General features: G+C 42.4%; 1 protein-coding gene across 2 annotated transcripts in view; it reads left to right on the top strand.

Moving 5' to 3' along the window:
• The window catches only part of PDSS2 (decaprenyl diphosphate synthase subunit 2), a 95,453-nt gene that overhangs the window by 62,094 nt on the left and 6,918 nt on the right, over positions 1–26,441 (top strand). The window contains exons 4-7 of one of the 2 annotated variants that reach the window (XM_060237785.1): positions 446–520; positions 10,575–10,748; positions 15,722–15,853; positions 17,401–17,436. In XM_060237785.1, the coding sequence (XP_060093768.1) occupies positions 446–520; positions 10,575–10,748; positions 15,722–15,853; positions 17,401–17,436 (417 nt within the window). The remainder of the gene's footprint in view (positions 1–445; positions 521–10,574; positions 10,749–15,721; positions 15,854–17,400; positions 17,437–26,441) is intronic. The other variant, XM_060237793.1, reaches the window with a different exon arrangement.

Genomic DNA, 26,441 nt, shown 5'->3' with positions numbered 1-26,441 from the left:
ATTTTGGATCAGGTTCAGCTTTTTGGCTCTTTAATGTGAGCATTTGAGAACCCTTAATAATAATAGCTTGTTAAATATGATTTGGACAGTTCTGTGTTTGTGGACATTTTGGTGCACGTGGTTAGAGCAGACACCTAAAGATGGCTTCACTATGTATCCAGTGTATTAAATTGAATACAGTGATTAACTATTTATGGACTTTAGACAAAAAAGTCTGCATTCAGACTGGGGATATTGTAATATTTGAACTTCTGGCAATTTGTTTAATTCATAGTTTTAATAAACATTGGGTTTGGTAGGAAGTGAAAGTAATAAGTTTGCAGTTCCAGTATACAGAATATTTGTTATTACATGGGAAAGCATTTTTGAGTGCTCTTTCAATTTAGATCATTTTGGCAAATCTGTAATTAGTTATCCTACTTAAAACTTGTGTTCTTTCTTTCAGGTTGTAGAGATTATGTCAAGTGCCATTGGTGAATTAGTACAAGGGATATATTATGAAAATTTGAATTTAGCAAAGGTAAGTCCTTGGAATCACAAATATTACTCGGAATATGTGCTCAAATAATTTTCTTCTCCCCCCCCCCCCCACACACACTTTAGATAAAAATAGGGAACTGGAGAGAACAGATTAAGCTAAAAGATGAGTAGATGCTCAGTGTGATATTGCAGTTGCTAGACTGTTGCATTTCAGATAAAGGACTAGGGAATATTCTGCTACTTAAAATGTTCCTATCTAAACCAAGCCATTGGGGAAGGGGGACACATGAGAATATTCCATACTGCATTTCTTCCTGAGATGCAGATTTTTTATGTGTAAATAATGTTTTATGTGGAAGTCAATTCAAATACTAATTTCCCCCAATCTGCCTGAAATTTTACAGCTCAACTAAAGCTATACTATGCCTGCTTCTGGCTGAACAACTTAGTACACACAAGTTCAATTCTTCCTCAGTCCATTCTTGGCTTTTCCTAAGTCAAGCTTGCCTTTTGCCCTGTTTCTGATTCCTAAGCAATGCTATCATGACCAAGATAGCGTATTTCCAATGAGATGGGAGATCAAACGGGATAAGGAAATTAGGGAGGAAAAACATACCTCTTCATAAGGACAGGCAGAACAGTGATTGTTGTTGACTAGTTGACCTGAAGCTTGGTGGTCTTGTTGCAGTTACTTATTTAAATGTAGGTTTGAAGCCTTGTGTGCTGGGCAGGAGGAGGAAAGCTGATGTGTGCTTGCATCTACTCCTGGGTAAACAGCAATATGGAGAAGCAAGGGCATTGTTCTGATCTGGCTTGGCATCAGTCACTTGGAGTGTGTGGCGGCAGCAGTCTGTATTGATGTGGCCTGCAGTTCTTGGTTTGTCCCATGAAGATTGTGTAGGTGGAATTTGGAAAAGAGTTCTAGGTTTCACAGTATTTGTACTGGTTGAGCTGAAGTTTCAGTTACCACTTGGCTTGTTTACCGGGGGGGGGGGGGGGACATTGGCAGTAAATGATATGATGCTCCTTGCCTACAAAGACAAGGAGTCAAGCACAAAGTGGTGAGTTTCTTTTGTGTGTATGGAAGGGAAAAGAGAAGATGTTTATATTACTGTGTCATCTTGTGATCCCTATGTGTGTGCTATTCTCATACGTTGTGTCTCTCTTGAACCCTGCTTGGCTCTCTTGAGTATGTATGATGGATTGGTAGTGGTAGTACATGAAATTATCTACTGAATATTAGTTTTTGTGAGGTCTAGTTTTTATGTTTCTCACCTGTACGGGGCCTAATAATGATGAACAATGCATGCTTTGTTAATATTTAAAATTATCCTCCATGGATTCATTGACTAGCTTTTATCTCTTAACCTTCATTCTTTCGCAGCCAGAAAGAGGAGTTGTATACTAAACTGGTTAGCTGTATACTGCATATGGATGGCATGCTGTAGTCAGTGACTTCAATTGTTTACTGTTTCATAATTATGCCATTGCTGTATATAATGTGGTATTTATAAAAATATCTTCCATTGATAGACTGGCTAACTTAATAGGTACTTTGTGTCAAGTATTCTATGGGCTGGCTGTACTTGGAAAAGTCATCTCTCAAGCTTTGTTTTGCCCATTTGTGCAAGCGGGATAAATGTTTCCTAGTCTTGTTCATGCTTAGGCTCCATATATATTGACTCAGCACAAATGGTTACAGTGTAAAATAGCAGACGCAAAGGTTACAAAAGAGGAATAAATATGAAGACCAAAATTCTTTAAGGAGAAGAAGAAGGTGAAACAACATAGGTGCCAATGTACCCAGTCTCTTGGGTTTTCTCTTTAAAAGCATTAAAAGCATTGATGAGCCATTTTTATGACTATAATAAGTAGCTATAAACAACCAACCAGACATACCAGTTTTGATGTAATGTTTATGTAATCTAATTTCTTAGCTGGTTTCATAAGTTTCCAGTTTAAGATTTTACCTAAGTAATGCCATGTAGAACAAATTCTTTACAGTACAACTTTTCACTATAACAAAGCTTTTTCAAAATGAAGTTTAAGTCACTAGCTCCTTACTATTGTCTTGTTTAAAGTATTCCTGACAGTATATGCCTTAGATAGGTCAAACTGGGCATAGTTTTGTCTAAAAACTAATTTGAGAGTACGTAAGTGAAAAATGAAGGTAGAGTTCAACTACCACGAAGTCATTTTGTACTGGCTTCTATGCACTTTTCATGTGAGTACCTTGACATAAGTACCACATCAAGGCAGATGAATACAAGTTCATTACATTTCTAGTTTTATTTCTAACATTAATATGCCAGTGTACCTTTGTGAGTACCTAATTTTACAGAATCAGAGAGTTGCTACTTTAAGAGTATTCAACATATTCTATGAATGCCAAATGTTACTTGGCCACTTGGAGGACAATTAAGTTAAAATTTCACTAAGAGCTTGCTTTGGAAACCTAATGCCAGTTCCGCACTAGACTTTTAATCCTGGTTCAGCCCTGTCTCCAAACTGACATGCTACACTTGAATCATGGAATCATAGAAACCAAATCTGTGAGTTTATGATTTTATGATTCTAGTGTAAAAAATCAGTTTGGGGATAGGGCTGAACCAGGATCTAGTGTGGCACTGGCCTAAGTTTTACTTGACTGTCCATGCGTATAAAATTGGGAGTTAAGGAAGAAGGCTTTCAGCGCAAGGGATACAGACAATACAAGGGAAGGTAGATCTAAACTAGATATGTACATTCCTATATAATATTGGAATGAGGAAAGGTTATACTTTCTTTCTCGGTCCACCCTCATCCTTTTTCTTTTAGGAAGAGCCTCTTTAAGGCAGTAGAAGGACATAACCACTTTTTCATTTTAAAAAAATAGGTTTCTCTAGAATTTGAGTAAAATAAAGTATTAAGGCACTCCAGGGTGTATTTTATGGACCCATTTATTCTAACCCTTTTTTATCACAAACATCAAAGGCATGTATTAATAGACCAATAAACTATGTCCTGTCATGTTCAACAAGCAGTAAGACATCTGCTAAGTGAGACATCAATCACATCCAAGATGCTTTCAGAGTAAGTGTGTTGCTGCTGTTGAAGACTCATAATTTTATTGGCTTCTTTCCTACCCAAATGGGAAAATAAAGATTGTTGAATCATTTCACTTGTAGCTGAAACAGTAAGTGATCCAGGTTGGGGTTTTGGTTTTTTTTAAAAAAAAGTCTGCACATTGTTCTGGTAGAGTTAACTGGCATTTGTAATACCAAATATGACAGTGTAACAAACAGGTGTTAAAATATCCTTTAAATTGTGCATTAAAATTAACACATGTGTATTTATAGGGAGAAACAAGTTTATAACTGTTTATGTATACATTTTTGAAGTACTCAGGTATTTGTACCATTTTTGTAGTAGGGAAAAATCATGTGTTTGTTTCTTCAGATGTTTGCATTTCATTTTGGATAAATGAAGCTGGTTCAGCTGAAATAAGACAGTACATTAAATTGGAATGCTTTCAGTATTTATTTTCTGTTAGCTGCTATAACCACTGTATTTTGTGTGATTTTCAGGGGGTTTTTTGAGCAGGAACACCGTTCCAGCTGTCTTGACATCAGGGTTGAGGCCTAATATGCAAATGAGTTCCTGTTGTGTAAACAATGGTGGTGTCAGAGGTGTGACCTAATATGCAAATGAGTTCCTGCTGGGTTTTTTCTACCAAAAAAAGCCCCAGTGATTTCTAAGCTACCTCTGGATGTAATGGGACAGGGAGTACATTGTACTTGGTGCTGCCTATGCACACAGAAGCTTTGTTGAATAGTCAAGCAGTGCTTGGTAGATCTGTGCGCAATGTTACTGTGTACTTCTGTCTGCTAACTTCGTTAGAAGCCCCAATCCTGTTGGTTAAACCTGAAAGAACATTTAGATTAAACATACAGAACATGTTCAGGTGATCCAAATATGTTGCCAGATACATGCAAGTGCAAAAATAGAAAATTAATTTGTATCTTTCTTAAAAATGAATGAGCTCACATCAATCCACCCTTGTTACCTTCTTTTGTAAATTTCTGCTACTCTTGTTTTCAGTATTTGTATTAATGAGACTGGGATTTAGTGGAATTTACTCTGGAAAGCAGAGTAATATTAAAACACATTTCTGAGCCAGCTATCTTGCTATAATTGTCCATCAAGCATTTCATTTTTTTTAATCTAAGGAAATGTGGTCCAAGCTGCAGCCACTGGTTTATCATTTTCAGAATATATTTTAAACTGTGAGCTAATAATCAGATTTTTAAAGGGCTGCCCCTTTTCTCTCCTGGTCATTCTGAAAGCCAAGAAAATTTTGAAACAAATGTTTGACACTGTGGCTGTCAAATGACACACAGCTAGAGTTAAGTCTTGAGTTTCCCATTTGTCATCATATATATAGCATCAAACATGTGGTTTTTCTTTCCTTCTCTTCCCTACTCCCCCCTTCTCCTTCATGCAAGTAAATGCTGTGTCTGAAAGCAATGAATTTTGATACAATGTTCAGCAACTTGGCTTTGCAGAATCGTACTACTTTTCCCATCAGTCTCATATTATCTCCTCCCTTGCAACACAGCACTCCTTGGCAATAGCCACAAGGGAGGAAGATTAGAGCTGAATGGGGAGATTTTATTTCATTCGTTACCAATTTCATGACAGATAATACCTTGCTGGAAAATTATGGTGTCATGCAGATTTAGCTCTTACTTGTTTCTAAGTGATTTAATTGAAGAAACTCACAGGGGCAGGATTGTTATATGACATGGGTACTTTCTCTACAGTTTCTTTTCTTGTTTGGTCACTTTTTAAAAAGCTACCTTTTGGATCATTCTGAAAACAGTGACAAAATGCACCCCAGGTTTCAATAACCTTACAGCCATATATCCTTGGCATAGCCTTAGTTTTCTTAAGCTTCGCAAGGTGGCTATGATAGCAAGGGAGATGGTCACAAAAGGCAGAGGTGCCATTGCAGAAATAGGTATGTCAACCAGATAACTGTTCAGGAAATTAAGGATCACCTAATTATAACAGCCAATAAAAATGTGGTGCATCAGCAGAGGTGAGAGATCATTTGAAGATTTCCTCCCCACCCCCAAAAAATGTTAAATGTAGAAAGGTATCTTAAATGTAATGAAGGGGGACCCCTGAATAATTAATGAATGCCCCTATAATAATGAATGAAAGCATGCTTCTGCCTTCAAAAAGTGGGTGTCTGATGCAGTGCTCGTTAGAAGCACAGTCAGCCTTCAGTGGGTTGGTGTTCACAGATGTGTATTAGGATAACACAAAGGGTCCTCACTGAGAAGCTTCTTGCTGGAGCTGATAAAGCATGGAGACAGGAGGTATGGAAAAGTACTAGAAGGAGAGCAAGGGAGTGGGGAATGTTGAATCAGATAAACTTGTGAGCCTGCCTGCTAAGCTTGCTTTGTGCTTAAAAAGACGGTCTGAGGATCGGAGGCGGGGGGAGGTTCAGTATTTTGGAGCTATGATGCTCAACTGGACCCTGCTTTTGGTACCAGAAGTAAAAAACCTCGCTTCATACCAGTAATGTGTGCGGCTCCGTTATTTTCCTGCTACAGTAACTTGACAAATAGTTTACACAGCAATGCCATCAAGTACTAAGTACCTATTCACTATGACTGGATAGATCTAATTAAAATCCTCTTTTTGAATCTTCATCTAATCTCTTAAAGTTTCTTTATATAGGTAAGCATTTTTTTTTCTGGAGGCATATCGTCATAGATACAATAAAAGCTCAACATGTTGGCTCAGTCCTCAATTTTTATTGGAAGTTGTGGCAACTGCAAGAGTGGCCTTGCACTCTGTCACCACTCCCCTCTGTCATTGGGTAGCCTCACTGTGACCCGCCTACTGCCAGCCCTGTCAAGCCAGAACCCCATCAGAAGGCCACTGACCTTTGAGTAATGCAGTTCTCTGCTGAGAGGTTCTCTTGGAGCCTTACTGATTACTACTGCCTCTCCTCAGGGCCTGTTGTAGTCTGGGAAAGTCTGTCTTCCCGCCACACACACAAACAACGCTGATGCAAAGCAAACAGTAAACTGTGAGAGACATGTTCCTCTGCCCACCTACTCAGACCCAGGAATGTTAACAATCTCACCTCAGAGACAGCCAGCTCTTCTCTGTGTTCTCTCTGCAGAGCTGCTGTGGCCTCACGAAAGGCCTCTCAGCACACATCCTCCAAAGGCCACACAAATAGCCAGGGAGGCAAGGCCCTGCTTATTTCCCCCAAGAAAGTGCTAGCCAGAGGCTTTTGCTAAACAATCCAGGCTTTTCTCAGTAAAGGAAGAGGTTTCAGGTAAATAGAATAGCATACAGTCCACCCTCCAAAGCAGTTATTTTCTCCAGGATGGGGAGAGAAATCTGTTGTCTGGAATTTAGTTCTGATCCCAGGAGATCTTCAGGCTCCACCTGGAGGTTGGCTACCCTAGGCTACCCTAGACTTGATGCCACCCAGCCAGTATGACTTAACTAGGTCCAGCTGCTTGCTCCTGTTCAGCAGCAATCCCTCTATGACAGCCAACATGAATTAGCAGTTGCCAAATCCAGGTTGGGAAATTCCTGGAGATTTGGTGGGTGGGGCCTGGAGAGGGTGCATTTGAGAAAAGGTGGGATCTCAGCCAGGTACCATGGCATTGAAACCATTCTCAAAATTAGCTATTTTTGCCTGGAGAACCATTGTTGCCAATCTCCAGGTGAGGGCTGTGTTGTTATACCCTACAGAGATTGGTTGCTTCCTGCTTTTGTCCCCATTGTGGAGAAAGACTATTTACTAGGTAGATGCTGCAGAGAGGGGGCAGAAGATGGAAAACTGAAATCAGATAAATTCCCCTACAGAAAATGACCTGCCTTGATGTGCATACTCAACCAGGCCAGGCCAAAAAAAAAAAAAAATCATGCCGCAAGCTCACACTGATGCTAAACACCACAAGGCTGGATATGACAGGAAAAGGTGTCAACAATGCACTACAAAAGGAATGATGTACTTCAGTGGCTGTGTGACCATTGTCAGGGTCCCCCTGCACACACACACATACACACACACACCAATTATTCTTTTCTGCATTCTGGACCTGTTTCAGGGCTTTGAGCCACCACAGACACGGGGACACACACACACACACACACTTGCGGGGAAGGGGAGGATGGAAAGCCGGGTGAGTGGGAAGACAGCAAGGGTGAGGATGGAGATGAGTGAAAGCCAAGGTTGGGGGGGGGGGGGTGGACTTCAGAGCGGAGTCTGCCAGACCCAGGTTTTTGCTTTGGAAGCTGACTGGGTGATTTCGGGCCATCACAGACTTTCAGCCTAACCTAATTTACAAGATTGTACAGATCAAAATGGGGAGAGGGGAATGATGTAAGCTGCTTTGGTCTCCCCCCTCTCCAGCAGTGTGAAGAAAGACTGTTCTTTTCCTATGTAGAAACTGCAGGGAGAGGGAAGGCAATGGAAAGCTGAAAGAGGAACAGATAGAGGGAAGGCGATATGGTTGCCAACTCCAGGTTAGGAAATTACTGGAAATTTAAGGGGTTGAGGATGGATAAGACCTCAAACAGATACAATGCCATTTCCTCCTGGGGAACTACTGTTGCCAATTTCCAGGTAGGGGCTGGAGATCATTCAGAATTACAGCTGCTCTCCAGATGACAGACATCAGCTCCCCTTCAGGTGTATGGGGGGGAAGTGCATACCTTCACTTGGGTGGGTGGAAGACAGCAAGGGTGGGGGGCACTCACCCAGAGCCTCTTTCTAGAGCCTGTTGTAAACAGGCCGTATTACTAGTAAATACTATAAATGTACCTGCCCCATGGCGCAGAGTGGTAAAGCTGCAGTACTGCAGTCTGAACTCTGCTCAAGACCTGAGTTCGATCCTGGCAGAAGCTGGTTTCAGGTAGCCGGCTCAGGTTGACTCAGCCTTCCATCCTCCCTAGGTCAGTAAAATGACTACCCAGCTTGCTGGGGGGAAGTGTAGATGACTGGGGAAGGCAGTGGCAAACCACCCCCTAAAAAGTCTGCTGTGAAAATGTTGTGAAAGCAACGTCATCCCAGAGTCGAAAACGACTGGTGCTTGCACAGGGGACTACCTTTTACCTTTACTATAAATGTAAAGAGGATGGGGGACCTTTATCAGAGTACTCAAGCCACCTAAGTTTGAACTCCACATCTATAGGTCTAATTCCCAATATGGCCCGTCTGTGCAGATATCTAAATCCACAGGTCAGGGGCACATGGAGGGAAAAGAGATTTTTTCTGCACACTTAGGGGATTCCCCAGGTTTGCAGAAGAATCTGAAAACTTTAAAATACATTGGGGGGTTTAAATTCTCCCTAAAAGAAAAGTGTTGTCTGCGCATGTGCAGACAACAATCTCATCAACTTTTGGCATCCACCTCCCCATGACCAGCACAATGCCCTGAGAGGTGCTGCCACTGCTGGTTCCCTCTTGTAGCCTTCCCTGGCCAGCAGGACACCCTGGGAGTTGCCGTTGCCACTGGGTCCCTCCTGTGGCCTCTCTGTATCCAATGGGATGCCCTGGGAGCCACCACTGGGTCTCTCTCACAGCCTCCCCATGGCCAGCATGATGCCCCTGGAGCTGCTGGTACTGGATACCACCTGCAGTCTCCCCAAGGCCACCACCTTCTCAACCCAGTCAGCAAGGGTGGGGGGAGTGGATGCCAAGGGTGGGGTAGGTGGGAAGGAAGCAAGGATGGGGGGGGGGGTGAGTGAATGCCAAGTGTGGGGGAGTAGTGGAGTGCCAAGGGTGTTGGGGTAGTTGAAAAGGGAAGGAAGAAGAGATAAAGGGAAAGGGAGAGAGGAGGGAAATAGAGAGTAGGTTATCAGAGAAGGGTGGGTAGATTGACAGAGAAGGAATTGGGGGAAAAAGAGATGGGGTAGATTGACAGATAAGGGAAAGGGGAGAAAGAGAGGGAAGAGGAAGAAGGAAGCAAAGAGGGGGAAGAGATTCATTCTCTCCACAAGTTTCTTGCAGGTCTCCACTTGCAGCTAAAATATTTGTGAGCCTAGGAAACTGTTTTGTATCAGGTTGGCCCATTGGTCCACGTATCGTGATTGGCAGCACCTCTCCAGGGATGTTCCTGAGTGATGTGACATATTCATAAGGCATATTTATATGAGCTAGTGAGTCTCTTCTACAATGTATCAGAAAGTACTAGTAATTTTCAGAGAAACAGCAGGACAGAAGAGAAGTCATGAACTCTTTCCTGCTCATTCCTTCCCTTTTCTTCCCAGTAGTCTTTTCCTCAGCCAGCATTTATAAGTTTTCTCATTTTTTGTTTTGATGTTTGATAAAATGTTTGCTTCATCAACACACTTAGATTAGATCAATAATTAGTTGTTAGTAGCTATAGTAAACTAACGTGATCATTTAAAGGTATAAGGGCTGCATCTAAAGAAGTATGAGTGTAAGTGTCTTGGCTGGCATGATTATACTTTCTGTCCTCCCCCTTTCCCATGCTGCTCTGAGACATCTGAAGACCTGAAACCAGAAGGTCAAGGCCTGGGCTAATGTACTAAGTAGGGGGAACTAAAAAAAAATCCTACTTTAGTCTTTCTCCATATGTACAAGATGCTCTGTGACACAAGAATGAGGTGGGGGTAATTTTGCTCAGTTTCATCTCCTCATAGCTGCTCTCTCAGTGATATGATTTGTTGTGTACATACGTCCTGCAACCTCCAGCACCAGAATTTTGGAGTTGTTGAAGTTTGCCATGGGATGGGGGAGGTGGGGAAGATCTGTATAGGTAATCACCTTCCATTGACATTTTGTAGGACCCAATACATAACTTTGTTTTTAAAACCACCAAAATCAGCATGATTTGGGTTTTAATATAAAAGGGAGACAGGTAGAAAAAGATAATTTCAATATCTAACACTTGTCAGTTTGTAAGTTCCATCACTTTGCTCTAGAAGATTCTTATTCAGTATAAATGAATGTTTAACTGCATAATCAGGATTCTGAACTTGAAGGTACGTTTGTGACTGTGTTTAATCTTTGTTTTTTTCCTGTGTTTTCAGTTCAGCTTTTATTGTGTTTATAGGAAAATGGTCTCACAGATGACATTGAAATATCAACTTGGGAAGAACAAATTTCCCTTTCCCATAGTGCCCTGCTAGCAAAGAGCTGCCAAGCTGCAATGGAATTGGCAAAGCATGATGCAGAGATCCAGAATATGGCATTTAAGTATGGAAAGCACATGTCTATGAGTCATAAGGTATGCCTCCCCTCTCCCTTCAGGGTTTATAGTCTGAAATAGTATAGAAGTATCTTTTCATTCTCTTCTGTATCTTTGGATAACTTTATTTAAATTTTTAAAACTATATTGTTTGGTGTAATTATTCTGCCCAAGCAACTGTTTGTGGAATAGTTATTTAGTTACTTCAGGACTGGGGCACTGAAGCATGTGGCAAAGCATGGGGCACAGTACTTTAGTTACTGGGGCACTGAAGCATAGCCAAAAAAAGTAGTAAAATCACATATTGAATACATTAAAATACACTAAAATAATCAAATACTTTTTAAAAGTTACAAAAAAAACAATAGCAGCAGAAAACAAACTTACTTAAAATAGGAGAGCAAAAATACCCATTTGAAGATCCTTTGAAATAAAAATGTCTTTAGTTTGCTTTAACAGGTTTGAAGAGATGGCACAAGTCTTGCTTCCTTGGAAAGGGAGTTCCAGAGCCTAGACGTGGCTGCTGAAAAGGCCCTGTGGAGGGCCCCTAAGATGGGTTTCCTCAGTAGGGCTTCATCTCTTGGCTTTAGAGCAATCAAAATATGCCAAAAGAAGGTTCCTTGCTATACTGTATTACTGCTGCATGTCATAGAAAGTTACAGCCTTTAAAAATTACATATCGAAATTAATTTTGGAAGATGATACAACAAGAAACCTCCAAAATTTTGGGTTATGACTTTAAGAAAACTGCAGAAACTTTTTTGCTTGGATTACAATTAGAAAAATTTCCAAAGGAAGACAGGACTTTAATTTGGTATTTGCTCTCAGCTGCTAGGACATTGTATGCGCAGCTGTGGAAACAGAGAAAAATACCAGAGAAATGGGATTGGATTGTGAAAGTTTTATCGTGGAGTGAGATGGACAAATTAAGTAAAACTTTAAGAGACTATGATTTAGACATATGCAAAAAGTAGTGGAAGAAATTTAAAGGATATATGGAGAAAGAGTGGAATGTAAAAAGACATTGGTCAATTTTTTAATATTAATGAGAGAAGAAAAATATTGAACTTTGATTGGTTAGTGGTACCTTTATAATTGAATTTAAATTTATAACTTTGGGGAAGTCAAATACTGGAGGGAGGGGGGGTTGAAATATCATATGGGTTAGTATAGAAAAAGAGATAATTAAATATTGTAACCATATGCTATTAATAAATTGTTAAAACACATAAAATTATATATAGAAATTAAAAATAATTAGTATGCCCAGTCCTCAGAGAAGAACATGAAGATTTGCCTTCCCGGCCTTCAGTGGCAGAGCAGTTCCTATGGTTTGGGGATAAAACTATAAAACCTAAACATAAGGCAGGGGATAAAATCTTCTCATGTAGCAAGAGTTCTTTATATAAGGAGATTGAAACTTTTATTATTTATTGCAACTACATTGCCATTGGCTAAATTATGTAAAATGAAGAATTCCTGCCATAGGAAGCTAGTATGGTAGGGTTTGGAAAATCTTGGCAATGGCTGGCAACTCATCCCAGTTTAAAGGACTGATGTCTTGTACAGACAATTCTGTGGATGTCCCCCCCCCCTTTTTTTTTGCTTTATATTGACTGTCAAGCTATAATGCAAGAGTCCTGGTAAACTATGGTATGGATATGCATATTAAAATTAAGTAATCCCTTGTAAGCCCTGCTACGCAGAAATAAAACATCAGTGTAAGACTTCACAGTATTGTGGAAGTGAACTCTGTAGCTAGGATATAAATCTTCTCAAATTGGTGTTAGGGCCAAATTAGGGAAGCCAGCGGGAAGATCATGAATAGGGAACCCAATCTCATTGGATCTCAAAAGCTAAGCAGGGTTGACCCTGGTTAATATCTGGATAAGAGACCACCAAGGATGTTCAAGGTTACAATACAGAGGCAGGCAATGGCAAACCATCTCTGAATGTCTCTTTGCCTTGAAAACCCCAGGGAGACACCATAAGTTACTGCAACTTGACAGCAAAAAGAAAAAGCTATAGAGAGAAATTTGGATTAGGAGAGTGGTGGAATTGCAACTTTCTATTCTATGCACATAAGTTTCTATGTACCTTATTAATAATAATAATTTTTAATTTATATCCCGCCCTCCCTGCCGAAGCAGGCTCAGGGCGGCTCACATAGCATAAAATACTGCATTACAGTAATACAATAATAAAACAAAATAAAATACCCCAATTTACAATTATTTCTCAGTTAAACATTAAAACATCAATAAAACAAGAATTTAAAATCACAGATTAGTTTGGTGCTACGAATATAACATAGCTTTGCATAGCGATGGTATAATAATTCAAATCAAAAAGCCAGCTGGAAGAGGACGGTCTTGCAGGCCCGGCGGAACTGTTTAAGGTCTCGCAAGACCCTTACCTCTTCTGGTAACTGGTTCCACCAGCGGGCAGCTGTAACCGAGAACACCCTCTCTCTTGTCATTTTCAATTTGACCTCCTTCAGCCCAGGGATTGTCAGCAGATTTTGCAAGCTAGATCGCAGCACTCTCAGGGGAACATATGGGGAGTGACGGTCCCTAAGGTAGGCCGGTCCTCGGCCATATAGGGCTTTAAAGATAATAACCAGCACCTTGTAACGAATTCGGTACACAATTGGCAGCCAGTGCAGTTCCCGCAGCCTAGGCTGTATGTGCTCCCACTTAGGGAGTCCCATTAACAGTCTGGCCGCCACGTTCTGCACTAGCTGCAGTTTCCGGGTTCGGCACAGGGGCAGCCCCATGTAGAGGGCATTACAGTAGTCTAGCCTCGAGGTGATCGTTGCATGGATCACTGTTGCCAGGTCATCATGGTCCAGGAAGGGAGCCAACTGCCTCGCCCATCTCAGATGAAAAAAGGTGGATTTAGCAGTGGCTGCTATCTGGGCCTCCATTGACAAGGAAGGCTCCAGTAGCAACCCCAGGCTCTTGACCCTGTGCACTGTTTTCAGTGGCGCACCATCAAAGACCGGTAGGGGAATTTCCCTTCCTAGGTTGCCACGGCTCAGGCACAGGACCTCTGTCTTCGCTGGATTCAACTTCAACCTACTCAGCCTGAGCCAGCCTGCCACGGCTTGCAGCACCTGGTCCAGATTTTCTGGGACATCGCCAGGCCATCCATCCATCAGTAGATAGAGCTGAGTGTCATCAGCGTACTGGTGGCAATCCAGCCCATACCTCCGGGCAATCTGGGCAGATGTAGATGTTAAACAACATCGGGGAGAGCACCGCCTCCTGAGGCACCCCACAATTAAGTGGGTATCTCTGGGACAGCTCTCCCCCAATCACCACCCTTTGTCCCTGACTATCCAGGAAAGAGGAAAGCCATTGGGGAGGGATGGTGGCTCAGTGGTAGAGCATCTGCTTGGGAAGCAGAAGGTCCCAGGTTCAATCCCTGGCATCTCCAAAAAAGGGTCCAGGCAAATAGGTGTGAAAAACCTCAGCTTAAGTCCCTGGAGAGCCGCTGCCAGTCTGAGAAGACAATACTGACTTTGATGGACCAAGGGTCTGATTCAGTATATGGCAGCTTCATATGTTCATATTTTCATTGCAAGGCCAGCCCCTGAATCCCTGCGTCGGCAAGGCGGCAGGTCAGTAACTGGTGGTCAACAGTATCAAACGCAGCCGATAGGTCTAACAACAGCAGCACTGCCAAACCGCCTCGATCCAGGTGCCGCTGAAGATCATCCATGAGGACGACGAATACTGTCTCTGTCCCATGGCCCAGGCGGAAGCCGGACTGGTGTGGATCTAGGATGGAAGCGTCATCCAGAAAACTCTGCAGTTGTAGCACCATTGCCCTCTCAATAATTTTGCCCAAAAAGGCCAAATTTGAGACCGGCCGGTAATGTGCCAATTCGGTCATGTCTGATGTAATCTTTTTTAGGAGGGGGCGGACCACTGCCTCTGAAAGAGGCGTTGGAAAAAGACCCTCCGAGAGGGATCTATTTACGATGTTATTAGAGACATATAGGCAAGTACAGGCAGCTTTACATATTTCTCAGTGGGGTTGTTTAAGATCAGAAGGATAGCATGAGGGGGAGATTATTCTCCTTTCCTTACATGTCTCAGCTCCTTCCAAATCCCGCTCCCCTTACCATTAAAAATGCTTCAGAGATGCATTCACAAGTCTTCCAGTGCCTTGCCTCGTGTGAGTCTGTGTTGTTCTAGAGCAGGGGTGGCCAAACTGTGGCTCTTGCACACATATTGTGTGGCTCTCAAGACTCCTACTGCCCCATCAGCTGGCTTGGAGAATGCATTTAAAGTTAAAGTTGCTTTCTTTCTACCTCTGCATCCTTCCCCCATGTACTTGCTTTCCTTCCTTCCTGTGGCTCTCAAACATCTGACATTCATGTCTTGTGGCTCTCAGACATCTGATGTTTATTCTTTGTGGCTCTTACAGTAAGCAAGTTTGGCCACCCCTGTTCTAGAATCTGGGGACAGAGGTAAAAGCAGACATACAGCTCGGTATGGGCTCTCATTATCTCTTCCTTACTTTGTAACTTCAAAGATTGGTATGTCCCAGCTACTCACTGAGCTGAGCTAAAACGCTAACTGCTTTGTCCATCTCTGGGGAACTCTCACATCCCTCAGAGATGGTCTTTCTTACATTTTGAATAAAATGAAGACTACAGAATGAAGCAAAATCATAACTATTCAAGTTGAAGATTGTATTTCTAGAATTTTTGAAAAAGTATCTTTAAATATGAACATCCTCTTTCTCTGTTTCTAAAAAATCTGCATTTTGCAGCTGAACAATATGCTGATACTAATCAGATTTTAGCCAGACAACAGAATCATGGATGATATGAATATAATGTTTCCGTTCCGGAACTCTGGAAAAGCAGTGCTTTTCGTATGGATAATTCAAAGGGAGTGGGGGTGGGGAAGCTTTTGGCCAGGTAATATCAAGTACAGGTAATGCTGATGTTGTATGAAGTGCTGCTTTTCTTTTTATACAATATTTTGACCATCTTTCAGCTAAATGTCGACATTCAGCCATTTGTTAAAGAAAATTGTAATAGTACAATGGCCTTCGGGTTAAATTCTGCACCTGTAGTCTTGCATCAGGAGCTCATTGGAAGAGAAGCCTGGATAAATCAGATTAGAGAGGTAAATATATATATTCATGGCTACAGGTTAATTTTATGGTTATAATTTAAAGTTTTTGGATTTTGTGAGTGCCAAAAAAAACTGTATATAAGGAAAATATGCACCACTTTTTGTGGTTGTAGTTTTTAAACAGTTTAGAAAAATGGAAATACAGCAGTAGTTCATTGAAATGGAGATTACAACAGGGAGTGCTTTTTTTAAAGTACTATCACTGTTACAGTAATTTAGTGTAAAAATTCATAGTGTTGGATTTTAATGAGTCTTGGTTGGTTTTGTATTCTATGAGTGAGATTTTTTTTTAAATGCACACATGCTCCTCGATTAAAACAAATAAAATAACAATTTTAGTTTTTCAACAATTAATTACTTCTAAGCCCAGAGTAAAGAGGAGGCAGAGGAAAGAAGCTGCTCATGCATATATGATTCTAACTCAAAACACAGCTGGCTAGACTAATTTTAGGACTACTTGCTTTGATATTCTCTGCTGTTTGATTGCTACCCCTTCTCAGAGTGCTGTCTTCGTAGAAGCCCGTGTACTGCTCTATTGAACAGGCTGTTTATTCAATGGATGCTTTTAAGCCATATGCAGATTTACTGAAGTACTGGCCTTTTGTGCCTCAGAAAGCTTGACCATGTGTTTTTTATATGTATCACTGTTGGTATATTTCTAGTGCATAGATTCCTTTAAGTTGAGGTTGCCGCTACACATTACTGTTAACTTTGGTCATTTATCGTTATGTTTCTTATGTGCTGAAACAAACAAGCCATGATTTCAACTGTGGAGGTATTTACTTATGTATTTTAAAAAGCTGACAGTTGCTTAGAAACGAAAGTCTGTCTTAGTCACACAGGACTTTTTTTTCTGGGGGAACGCAGCAGAACAAAGTTCCGGTACCTCTTTGTGGAAACAAAATCCTTTTAAAAAGTTTAAAAGTTCATGGGGGCATGAACTAGTGTTTCTCTTTAATTACCTTCTTGAGAGTTCTGGCACCTCTTTTTCCCAAAAAAAGCCCTATGCTGATGCTGAGGTTCTGTAAGTATCCAGTTATCTGCCTGGCTATGTGCAAATGGGGAAATTTTTAAAAATAGAAACTATGGGATAAGCAGATTGGATATTTGTGGGACTACTGTATGTTTATTTCTCAAATCCATGCCTCACCTCTCCATGTCTTCATCACAGAGAAACCCATCTACTAAAGGCCCAGAAAGAAGTGTCACTAGTAGTACATTTAATTAAAGCAGTTCACAGTTCATGTCCTTCCTCTTCCTTATACCCTGAAGCAATCTGTTAGTAGAACAGGTTTTATTTATTAAACAGCTTATAGTAGCTTTCAGACTTATTCTTGGAAAAGAATGTTTGTTTCCTGTTGTTTAGTGTAAAAATATACTTTGCATCTCCATATAGGAGAAAGGTGGGGTATAAATGGATTAAATAAATAAATATGCAGTCTTTCTCTCTTTTTTGTATGTTATAGAACTGCAAATATTTTGATGAGTTGCAAATATCTAGCAAATGAAAGTATTTTGATTTTTCTTCTTATTCTAAGGCGCAGATTAAAGGAGGCTTAGTAGACTATACTAAGGTAAGCAATTTAAGCTATATGCCTGCTTTATTATTCTCCTAATGAGCAAATTGTATATGTATTTGAACCTGCAGATACTCAGTTCATGCTTGATTTACTTGGTGTTAGGTATGGCATATGTGATCCTGAGTCCTGTGGCTCACTCGGTATAGGAGTTTATCAAGTTAACTAATATGTGAACCAGATTTGAAATAAGTGCTGGAATCCTGGAACTATGTGGATCCTGATGATCATATGGGATGTTATATTGATTGACAGTGCTGTGGTGGAATATGGCAACCTCTATTTATCTTTGTATTTCTACCGTTTGAGAACTCTAAAGCATGGCATAAATTTACAAGAGTTTCTTTTTCCTGTATTTGTTAATGTACTGCCATTAACTCAAAGTCAAAGCATGCACCTCTGACCAACCGACTCATATTTTAGGAAACTCCATTATTTCTTTCCCATTGTCCTAGAGTGACTAGAACAAAGTATTGAGATCCATGAACTCTATCCTGACTATCCAATCTGGAAATTTTCTTTGTATTTAAAATAGACTGCAGGGATATTTGCCTTTGTTTTTTCTGTGGGTGTTATTACACAAAATGACAAATCACCAATCACCTCTCCACAGGTCAGATTTTTCTTTGAAAAGCAGTATGGGGGAGGGAGCAGTAGAATTTGGATTGAGGCAGAAGTTAACCTGTTCCTCACAGTCATTTCCCTCCCTGCTGGGGCAAATAGCTGTGGGGAGTGGAGTTCAGGGAAATACCAAGGAGAAGAGGGGCTCAACCCCAAGCTTCACAGCCCCTATTTGAATCCCTGCACCTAATTTTATAACAGATTTTTGTGACAGTGTAAAATATAGAGACATATCTGAAATCTGCAAATTAAGGGTAACATTCCAGGCTGGCAGTCCTAGCTGAGACTCTAACCACTATACTACACTTGCTTTTGTGTGGTGGCTGCTGTCAAACAGTAGCAGTGGATCAGGCCTGAGTGAAATCATGCAAGTCATGTGTGTCACGAGCTGGGGCTGAGTCAGGCAAAGTCCAGGGGCAGTCCAAGGTCAGCAACTCGTGAGCAAGGAGGGTCCAAGGCGCCAAAACAGAATCGTAATCCAGGTATCACAGGTCAGAGGTTCAGAAGCCGAAGTCAGGGGGTCCAGAGGTCCAAGCCAAAGTCAGGAATCCAAAAACCAAAGTCAAGAGCCGGAGTGGATGCTAGGATGTCAGGTATGTGACTAGTTGCTTCCACAAAGCCTCCTCCCAAAGCCCACAGCTATATAGCCCTCTGCTGCCTGTTGCTCATTTGGGCTAATTGCTGTCTCAGAGCAGCAGCCAGGATCCTGCCGAAACTTAAGCATCCTCACACTTAGAAGGGCCAGAATCCTTTCACCACTCAGGGCTCAGGGAGCGTCTTGCTTGTGAGCGTGCCGCCCTCCTCCGATCCCTGAGGTCCTGACGAAGGCGGTCACGCACACGAGCCACCCGAGAGGGCGAGGCAGGGGGGCTTGGATCTTCTTCAGCAGGAGGCAGGGGCACTGGTGCAGGTGGCAGGGGCACAGTTCCTTCTGCAGGCTCGGTTTCTTCTGCAGGGTCCCCAGCACCCATGACAATGTGATAGCAAGTTGCCTGGTGGTTGCTCCTGAGCCTGGCCGTAATTAGTCTCCCCTCAAAGGCCAAACAGCACTGGAACGGGGCCCTGATCCCTCCCTCTGCCTTTACCTTGCAGAAATCAAGATTTGAAGGCCAGCAATACTGGTGTGGTTGCTTAATAATGGCCCCTAAGGCCTTCTGTTTCTCATAGCTACTAGTGTTCTTTTTATCACTTGAGTGACTTACCCCTCCAATTATTATTTTTTTTTAGAAAAATCTGTTTGTTGGGTTTTTTGCAAACCTGGGGCTTTTCAGTGGTTTGTAGACAGATCTGTCTTGTCTGTCCATGGCACAGATAGGACCACATTACAAATTGCATATATTTTTAGATACACGTACTCAAAGTGGAAGGGAACTGAATATTCAAAATATCTTGTATTTAAACATTTTTAAAGTGCTTTATTCTATAGGAGACACTGTAGTTGCATAATTATGTAGAATCATAGAGTCGGAAGGGACCTCTAGGGTCATCTAGTCATCCCCCTGCACAATGCAGGAAACTCACAAACACCTCCCCCCAAATTTACAGGATCTTCATTGCTTCAGATGGTCATCTAGCCTCTGTTTAAAAACCTCTAAGGAAGGAGAGCCCACCACCTCCCAAGGAAGCCTGTTCCACTGAGGAATCACTTTAACGGTCAGGAAGTTCTTCCTAATGTTGAGCTGGAAACTCTTGATTTAATTTCAACCCATTGGTTCTGGTCCTACCTTCCGGGGCCACAGAAAACAATTCCACACCATCCTCTATATGACAGTCCCTCAAGTACTTGAAGATGGTAATCATATCACCTCTCAGCCGCCTCCTCTCCAGGCTAAACATTCCCAGCTCCCTCAACCTTTCCTCATAGAACTTGGTCTCCAGATCCCTCACCATCTTCATCACCCTCCTCTGGACCCGTTCTAGCTTGTCTAAATCTTTCTTAAAATGTGGTGCCCAAAACTGAACACATATGCATATTAAAATTATCCTTTACTAGCAGATGCCAGATCACTCATTTTGTGCCATAAATATCAACAACTACTTCACTACCCAGTTGGCAGTTTACATCCTTCTCATGTTCAAAATATGGTGCTGGAGTTGCACATCCCTCACATCACAAGGCTATCTGTAAACTGAACCACGCTAAATACCCAGACTTATAAGCTCATTATGTAGATAACAAATAGGCTAGATTCAGACACCATGCTGCAGTTACCTCTCTGACCTCCTATTTTGCAGCAATCCATTATTTGTCCAACTGCCACGCAATGGTTTGTACTTTCCCCAGGGTTGCCAATTCTTACTGGGCTTTCAGTGGAGGGTTCCCAGGACCATCCCAGGATCTTCTTATGTGTGTGTCATGATGACATCACCTAGAAGTGATGTCAGTGTGTAGAATTTTGGCCAAAATACCAAAGCATCAGCATGAGGTTACTATAGAGTTTTTGGCCAAAATGCTAAGGCCAAAATGTGCTCAATGCAATAATATTTTATTAATATCCAGGGTTTTAAAATATTCTTTTAAAAATGGTCTTCCAAAACTATGATTTTCTGCCATCACAATATGGAACACAAAGTTCTATATTTTATTCTGAATGTATCTCATCTAGCCGATATAGTTTGTTGTAGAGGTTAAGAGTGATGCACTCTAATCTGAAGAAGCAGGTTTGATTCCCCCCTCCTCCATCTGAAGCCAGCTGGGTGCCCTGGGTCAGTCACAGTTATCTCAGAGCTCTCTCAGCTCTACCTACCTCACAGAGTGTCTGTTGTGGGGAGCAAAAGGGAAGGTGATTGTAAACTGCTCCAAGACTCCTTCAATTAGTGAAGGGCAGGGTATAAAAACAACTGTTCTTCTTAAAACAAGGAACACTGATAGTACCTTCTTAAGGCACTGATAGTACCTTCTCATAGTACCTTGGCCACTAGAACATTAGATATGTCATATATTATAGTAAACGTTTATAGTGGGATTGCAGCTAGCAAAATAGTTGGGCAAATATAGTGTTGAATACCATGGGAGCTGTGTCAGTGCTAGCCTCAAACTGTGCTTTTGTGTATCCGTCAGATTAGGACATCAAGCAGTGAACTAAGCACATTTATGCGAAAGTAACACTGGAAACAAATGTTGTCTTACAGATAAATATACTTAACTGGGTTGGCAGGCTTTTTCTTTAGCTCTTTCTGAAAAACTGGAGCTGAGTGTATAAATATATTGCTAACTATGCAATAGCTTCATGTCATGCTAAAGATGCTCATTTTCCCCCCTAGTTGGTATTTATAGCCCATTTTCCACAAATTCTCAGTCCTGTTCCATGGGCATTAGAACTTTCTAGATGCATACTCTGTGGTCCAAGTAAAATCATTAAGTGTAATTTCATGAGCACAATTCTGGTTTTTGCATTATAATACTAAAGTTAGTTTGCTAAATAATAGTTCATCCTATTATGTGTTTTGCCAGGAAGTCCTGTGTTGTTATAGGCAATATATGTACAAAATACGGCATTTAAAGTAAATTCTTGTCTATTTGCCATTTAGCTAGGATAACAGGAAGATGCTAACATGCTCAGCTGCTGATCAAATCTATAGCAACTTATGTTGAAACATTCCAGCAGCAAAGGTTGAAAAGTAAATCTGTTAGCTATGAAGTGTATTGGCCCCATTTCAAGGCAACATTGTGGTAGTCTGAACATCAGCACTTGCTAAGGCAGAAGGTTCCCCACGAGAGAAAACAAATTAGGAAAACACAGCACATAACATTGCAAACACTTAATGCATTAGTTAGTTCCACAACCACAAATCAATCTAAGTTTGCTTTTTTTAAAAAGTAAGTTATGAGGATAGATACTGGATAGCTTAGTTAGTTCTGTGCATCGGCTTCTTTTTCTTCTTTTTTGTATGCAGAGCTGAGATCTAGATGACAGTGAGGATTTTGGGCTTTGGGGGCAGGTTGGGGTGAATGTGAGACTCTGAATGAGAGGTGGGAAAACAAAGAGGATGACTGAAGTGGATGGTTTGTGACTTACTTTACTTTAGAGATGGGTGTTTGTCAGTGGTTGGATGGGAAGTTGAGGCTATGGATGGCTGGGATGTAGTTGAAAGTGTTTGAGAAAATATGCCTGATTGGTGTATTTGCTTTCCTGGGTTTGGTAGGTGCTTGAGGGTATATAACTCATGTTGGGACTGAGATAGATGTGATGGAGTATCTGTGTGCATTCACATTAGATGATGGGGTGCTTTCCACTATTCAAAGCAGTTTGTCTTTGTATTCTAGCTGTGGTGGAAGAGGATTAGGCTGGGGAGAAATGTGCTTGAAGTAATGAAAGCTGTATCTCTCCAGAAGTAGATCTTTTAAATATGAAAAATAGAGTTTCACCCCCAAGTTTATACATCTGATTGCCACAACTCATCTCATTAGTCCCTCAGAGAAGGGCTTTCTCAGCAGTGCTAAAGTACAAGTGAAGACAAAAGGTTTCCTTCCCCAATCTCCTTTTGTGACTCCAGCGTCAAGGGGAGGGGACAAGGATGGCACCCCAGGCAAAATTCCTCCCTACTAACACATTCTAGTTTAGTTTACAGTTTCAACTGGAATAACACACACCACACCATTTTCAGAAAAAGTGGAATAAAATTGGCCACAACTTTATTGGTTACAGCTGTAGTAAGCCTTGGCACAGCATGGGGTAAGGATCTCACTCATTGACTGACCCGCCTGCCAGTCAATGCTCTGCTGGTCACCTTGGGATGGCAGGTTAGGGATTCCACTAGGGCGGAAGCCCAGGGGTGGTTTCGCCTGCCACCTGAGCGTGAGGGTAATCCCCTGGTTTCCATGTCCCCGGGCTGGGCACCTCAGTCGCCCCTCATGCCAAGATCCCTTAAAAGGATCCCCATACTCTGGACGTGGGCACACAGGCTGATTTTCCGGAGAATGGATCCAACCCCATGCTGATACCACCACAAGAGCCGAGCCTCAGCTGGCTCCCGCCAGTGCTCCTACAGCTGTAGCCAAGGGCATAGGGAATCCTGAATTCTGTGTAGTCAGATATCCATATAACAGATGAACTGCCTCAGAACAAAGCAGGACCTCTAGCCGTGTTGAAATGTCATGGTGCTGAATCCAGCAAGCCTCCAATAGCATCCATGATCCTCTGCAATCTCTTGGTTGGCTTCCACTTTGCCAATTCCATCTTTTCCACAGGGCGTGCCCCTTGCCAACTTTGGCACTGCAGCCAGTTCAACCAGAAGGTCATCACCACTAGAAGTATCTCCCCCAATGTCAATTCCATCTTATCCACAGGGCGTGTCCCTTGCAACTTTGGCGCCATAGCCCATTCAAACCAGAAGATCATCACTGCCAGAAGTATCTCCCCCAATGTCTTCAACGTGCCTGTGTACCAGCCCTCAGCCGGAGTGGGCCTCAAGTATTTCTCACCAAGTTGCATCAACAGCATGTTGGGGAGGGGGACTATGGGTGACCAAATGAGACCACAGACTGAGGGAGAGGTCCCTCCACTTCACCTCTCACTCACCTCACCAAGCGACTCCCACCTTGTCCTGCAAGCCAGCGTCCCATCCCTAGCCAGACTTGTGTCTGCAAATTCAGACTGACTGGTGCCATTTCCCTTCAAACTAAAGGAGTTAATGGTAAAGAAGTCAGTGGTAAAGAGTCAAAATAACATGGCCAGAACCAGATATGGCCTACTAGAAGTCAGACAATGCTGTGTCTGCCAATCCAGACTGACCGACCTTGACCCCTTAAAATGATGGAGTCAACTGTAAAGAGCAACAATACACAGCAGGAACCCAATGCCACCTAAGATAAGTCTTGCAAGCCTCTGAGTCAACATTAAATGGCAGAACCAGGGGCATCCCATTTCATGCCTCCCTATGTCACTTGACTCCCAACTAAGTCCGCATAGATGATTGACCAGTGTACAGCATTATGCCACACAGCCTTGCCATATTGTGCCCACAGATCCAAATGGACTCCTGCCAGCCCCCTGGAAATGAATAAATTGATGTTAGGTATCAGCTGTTCCCCTGAAATGGAATAATTCACTGTTACCCATCTAAAACCAGTTGCAGATCAGTGTACATCTGGTCACCTCAGTGACATCTTCATGGCCCTACATTTGAAGGGTGCACGCCATCCTCCATCATGCTGAATCCTGCCTGGCCCCACTTGGCTGAGGTCACGCAACCTACTTATAGAAGGCAGCATATATCCATCACATGCATAATGCTGTGCATATGAATCCATAGGTCTTTGTGTCATCGCCCATCCTCGTTGTCTCCCTGGGACTGAATAAAGCATAATTAATAGTCCGTGACCTGTGGAATGTGCCACCACTCTGTACACTGCCTCCCTGGAATTGAATAGACATTGCAAATAGACTAAATTGTCAGCAGTCTATGCACAAGTGTGTGCATGCAACTCCATGCTCCTTACACTGCCTCTGTGGAATTGAATAGACATTGTAAATAGACTAAATTGCCAGCAGTCTGTGCACAAGAGTGTGCCCGCAACTCCATGTTCCTTATGCTGCCTCCCTGGAACTGAATAGACATTGCAAATAGATTAAATAGTCCACAATCTGTGCACAAGAGTGTGCCTGCAACTCCACACTCCTTATGCTGCGTCTCTGGAATTGAATAAACATTGTAAACAATCAGCCGCCTAGTGCAACCTGGCCAAAGGCCTAACTGCATCCATAGGCCGCTCAGGTTCAGCCTACCATGCTCCATGCCACCCCGTGTGCTGCCACCCTAAACTGAATAGGTCCAGTGAAGAGTCTCTGACTGTGTTAAAGATGGCTGCTGGTACACAATACTGTGCCTGCAGCCCCACAGCACTGCCTCCCTGGAACACATCGGCGATGTTAACAAGCAGCAGCAACCCAAACAGCCTGGCTGTGGTGCCTCCCACATCCAAATGAGGCTTTTAGGCAGGCCAGGGTGCAAAGTTGTGCCCGCCAGTGCACCCTAGTTCACACCACATTCCTGGAACTGAAGGTCATGTTAACAAATGGCAGCCATTTCACAGTACTGCCACTCTGGTTGCCCTCAAGTTCAAACTCATGCACACCCCATACCTGGCCTCAAAGAATGTAGTGTTACAGAGCTCAGTAAATTGTACTGAATGCCTCCCCCAGGGAGATGAAATGAGGCATCTGTGACATTCATATTGATGCCCACTGTGTGACAAGTAGGAAAAAACATGAAAGTGGACATGCTTTTACTCACACCTCCCATCCTGCCATAACCCTGTTCTTTGCCAGAAAATATTCCAAATACTAACAAAAATGCATATATGCATTGAGCCAAGTAAGCACATCTGTGTATGTTGCACTGTTTCTCACAGTTTGTTTTTAACACAATGCTACTCTTCTTTGTACAAACTTTGGGTTTTCAAAAATAGTATAAACAGTTCTCAGCATAGAAACTGACTGAAATAGAGACCTGATGTAGGTGGGAATTCAGGTTCAATGCTTAGAAGAAGAAAGGAGATGGACCCAGGCTTCCGGCCCTGGCCACAAATCCAGTGGAATGCCCTGGAAACTGTGGCAAGGTAAAAGGTTGGCCACCGTTGGTGGGCTATGTAACCTTGCCTCCTGAAGGTGAAATGCAGTATCTTTGATGCTGTTATCAATACTTGGATGATGGCCAGCTGCCAATACCTGGACATCTTGGTCCAGCCACCGTCCCCTGTGGAACTGCTGCCACACTCCCTACTACACCAAACTATTATTTTCATGCTGTCACCCAGTCATTGTAAACCAAATAAATAAATAATAGTGGCATGTCCCAATCTAAGTGCTTCTCAATCCAAGTGATGACTTGGCCGGTGCTTGTATAGAACAGACGTGGTAAGGAAGGTGGACCCTCAGCCATACCCTGTGTAAGTGGTGCAGCATGGCGAGGCATACCCCATATGCTCTCCACCAGGCCAGTGAAGGAAAATGAGAGCCCATGTGATATGTTTGATTGCAGGCACCTAATGCCGCAGACAATGGCCCTGGTTGAAATTCCCATGAAACCAGTGTGGCTGCTAGTGGTGATAGGACCACTGGCCTGATGTGAAGAAATCCCACATCCCCTTAATGCCTGGGCCAACCCCACTGACAATGATTCGCCATGCACCAAAGTCCCCTGACTTCACCTTGTGCGAAGTGCATTTTTTTGATACCTTTGTGTATTGCTGAGGTGATCAGATGCCTCCCCTCCCCTCCTCTTGCTCCTCTCCTACTTCCCAAGCAGTTGATCTCCAGCCATTAATTTTGAGATCTCAGAGAGGCTCGCAATCTCCTTTATCTCCCTCCCCCACAACAGACACCCTGTGAGGTAGGTGAGCCTAAAAGAGCACTCACAGAAGCTGCCCTTTCAAGGAC

The sequence above is a fragment of the Heteronotia binoei genome, chromosome 1, assembly GCF_032191835.1.
Source record: "Heteronotia binoei isolate CCM8104 ecotype False Entrance Well chromosome 1, APGP_CSIRO_Hbin_v1, whole genome shotgun sequence".
NCBI lineage: Eukaryota > Metazoa > Chordata > Lepidosauria > Squamata > Gekkonidae > Heteronotia > Heteronotia binoei.
Note: the sequence above shows the minus strand (reverse complement) of the source record. Positions and strands in the feature narration are given on the sequence as shown.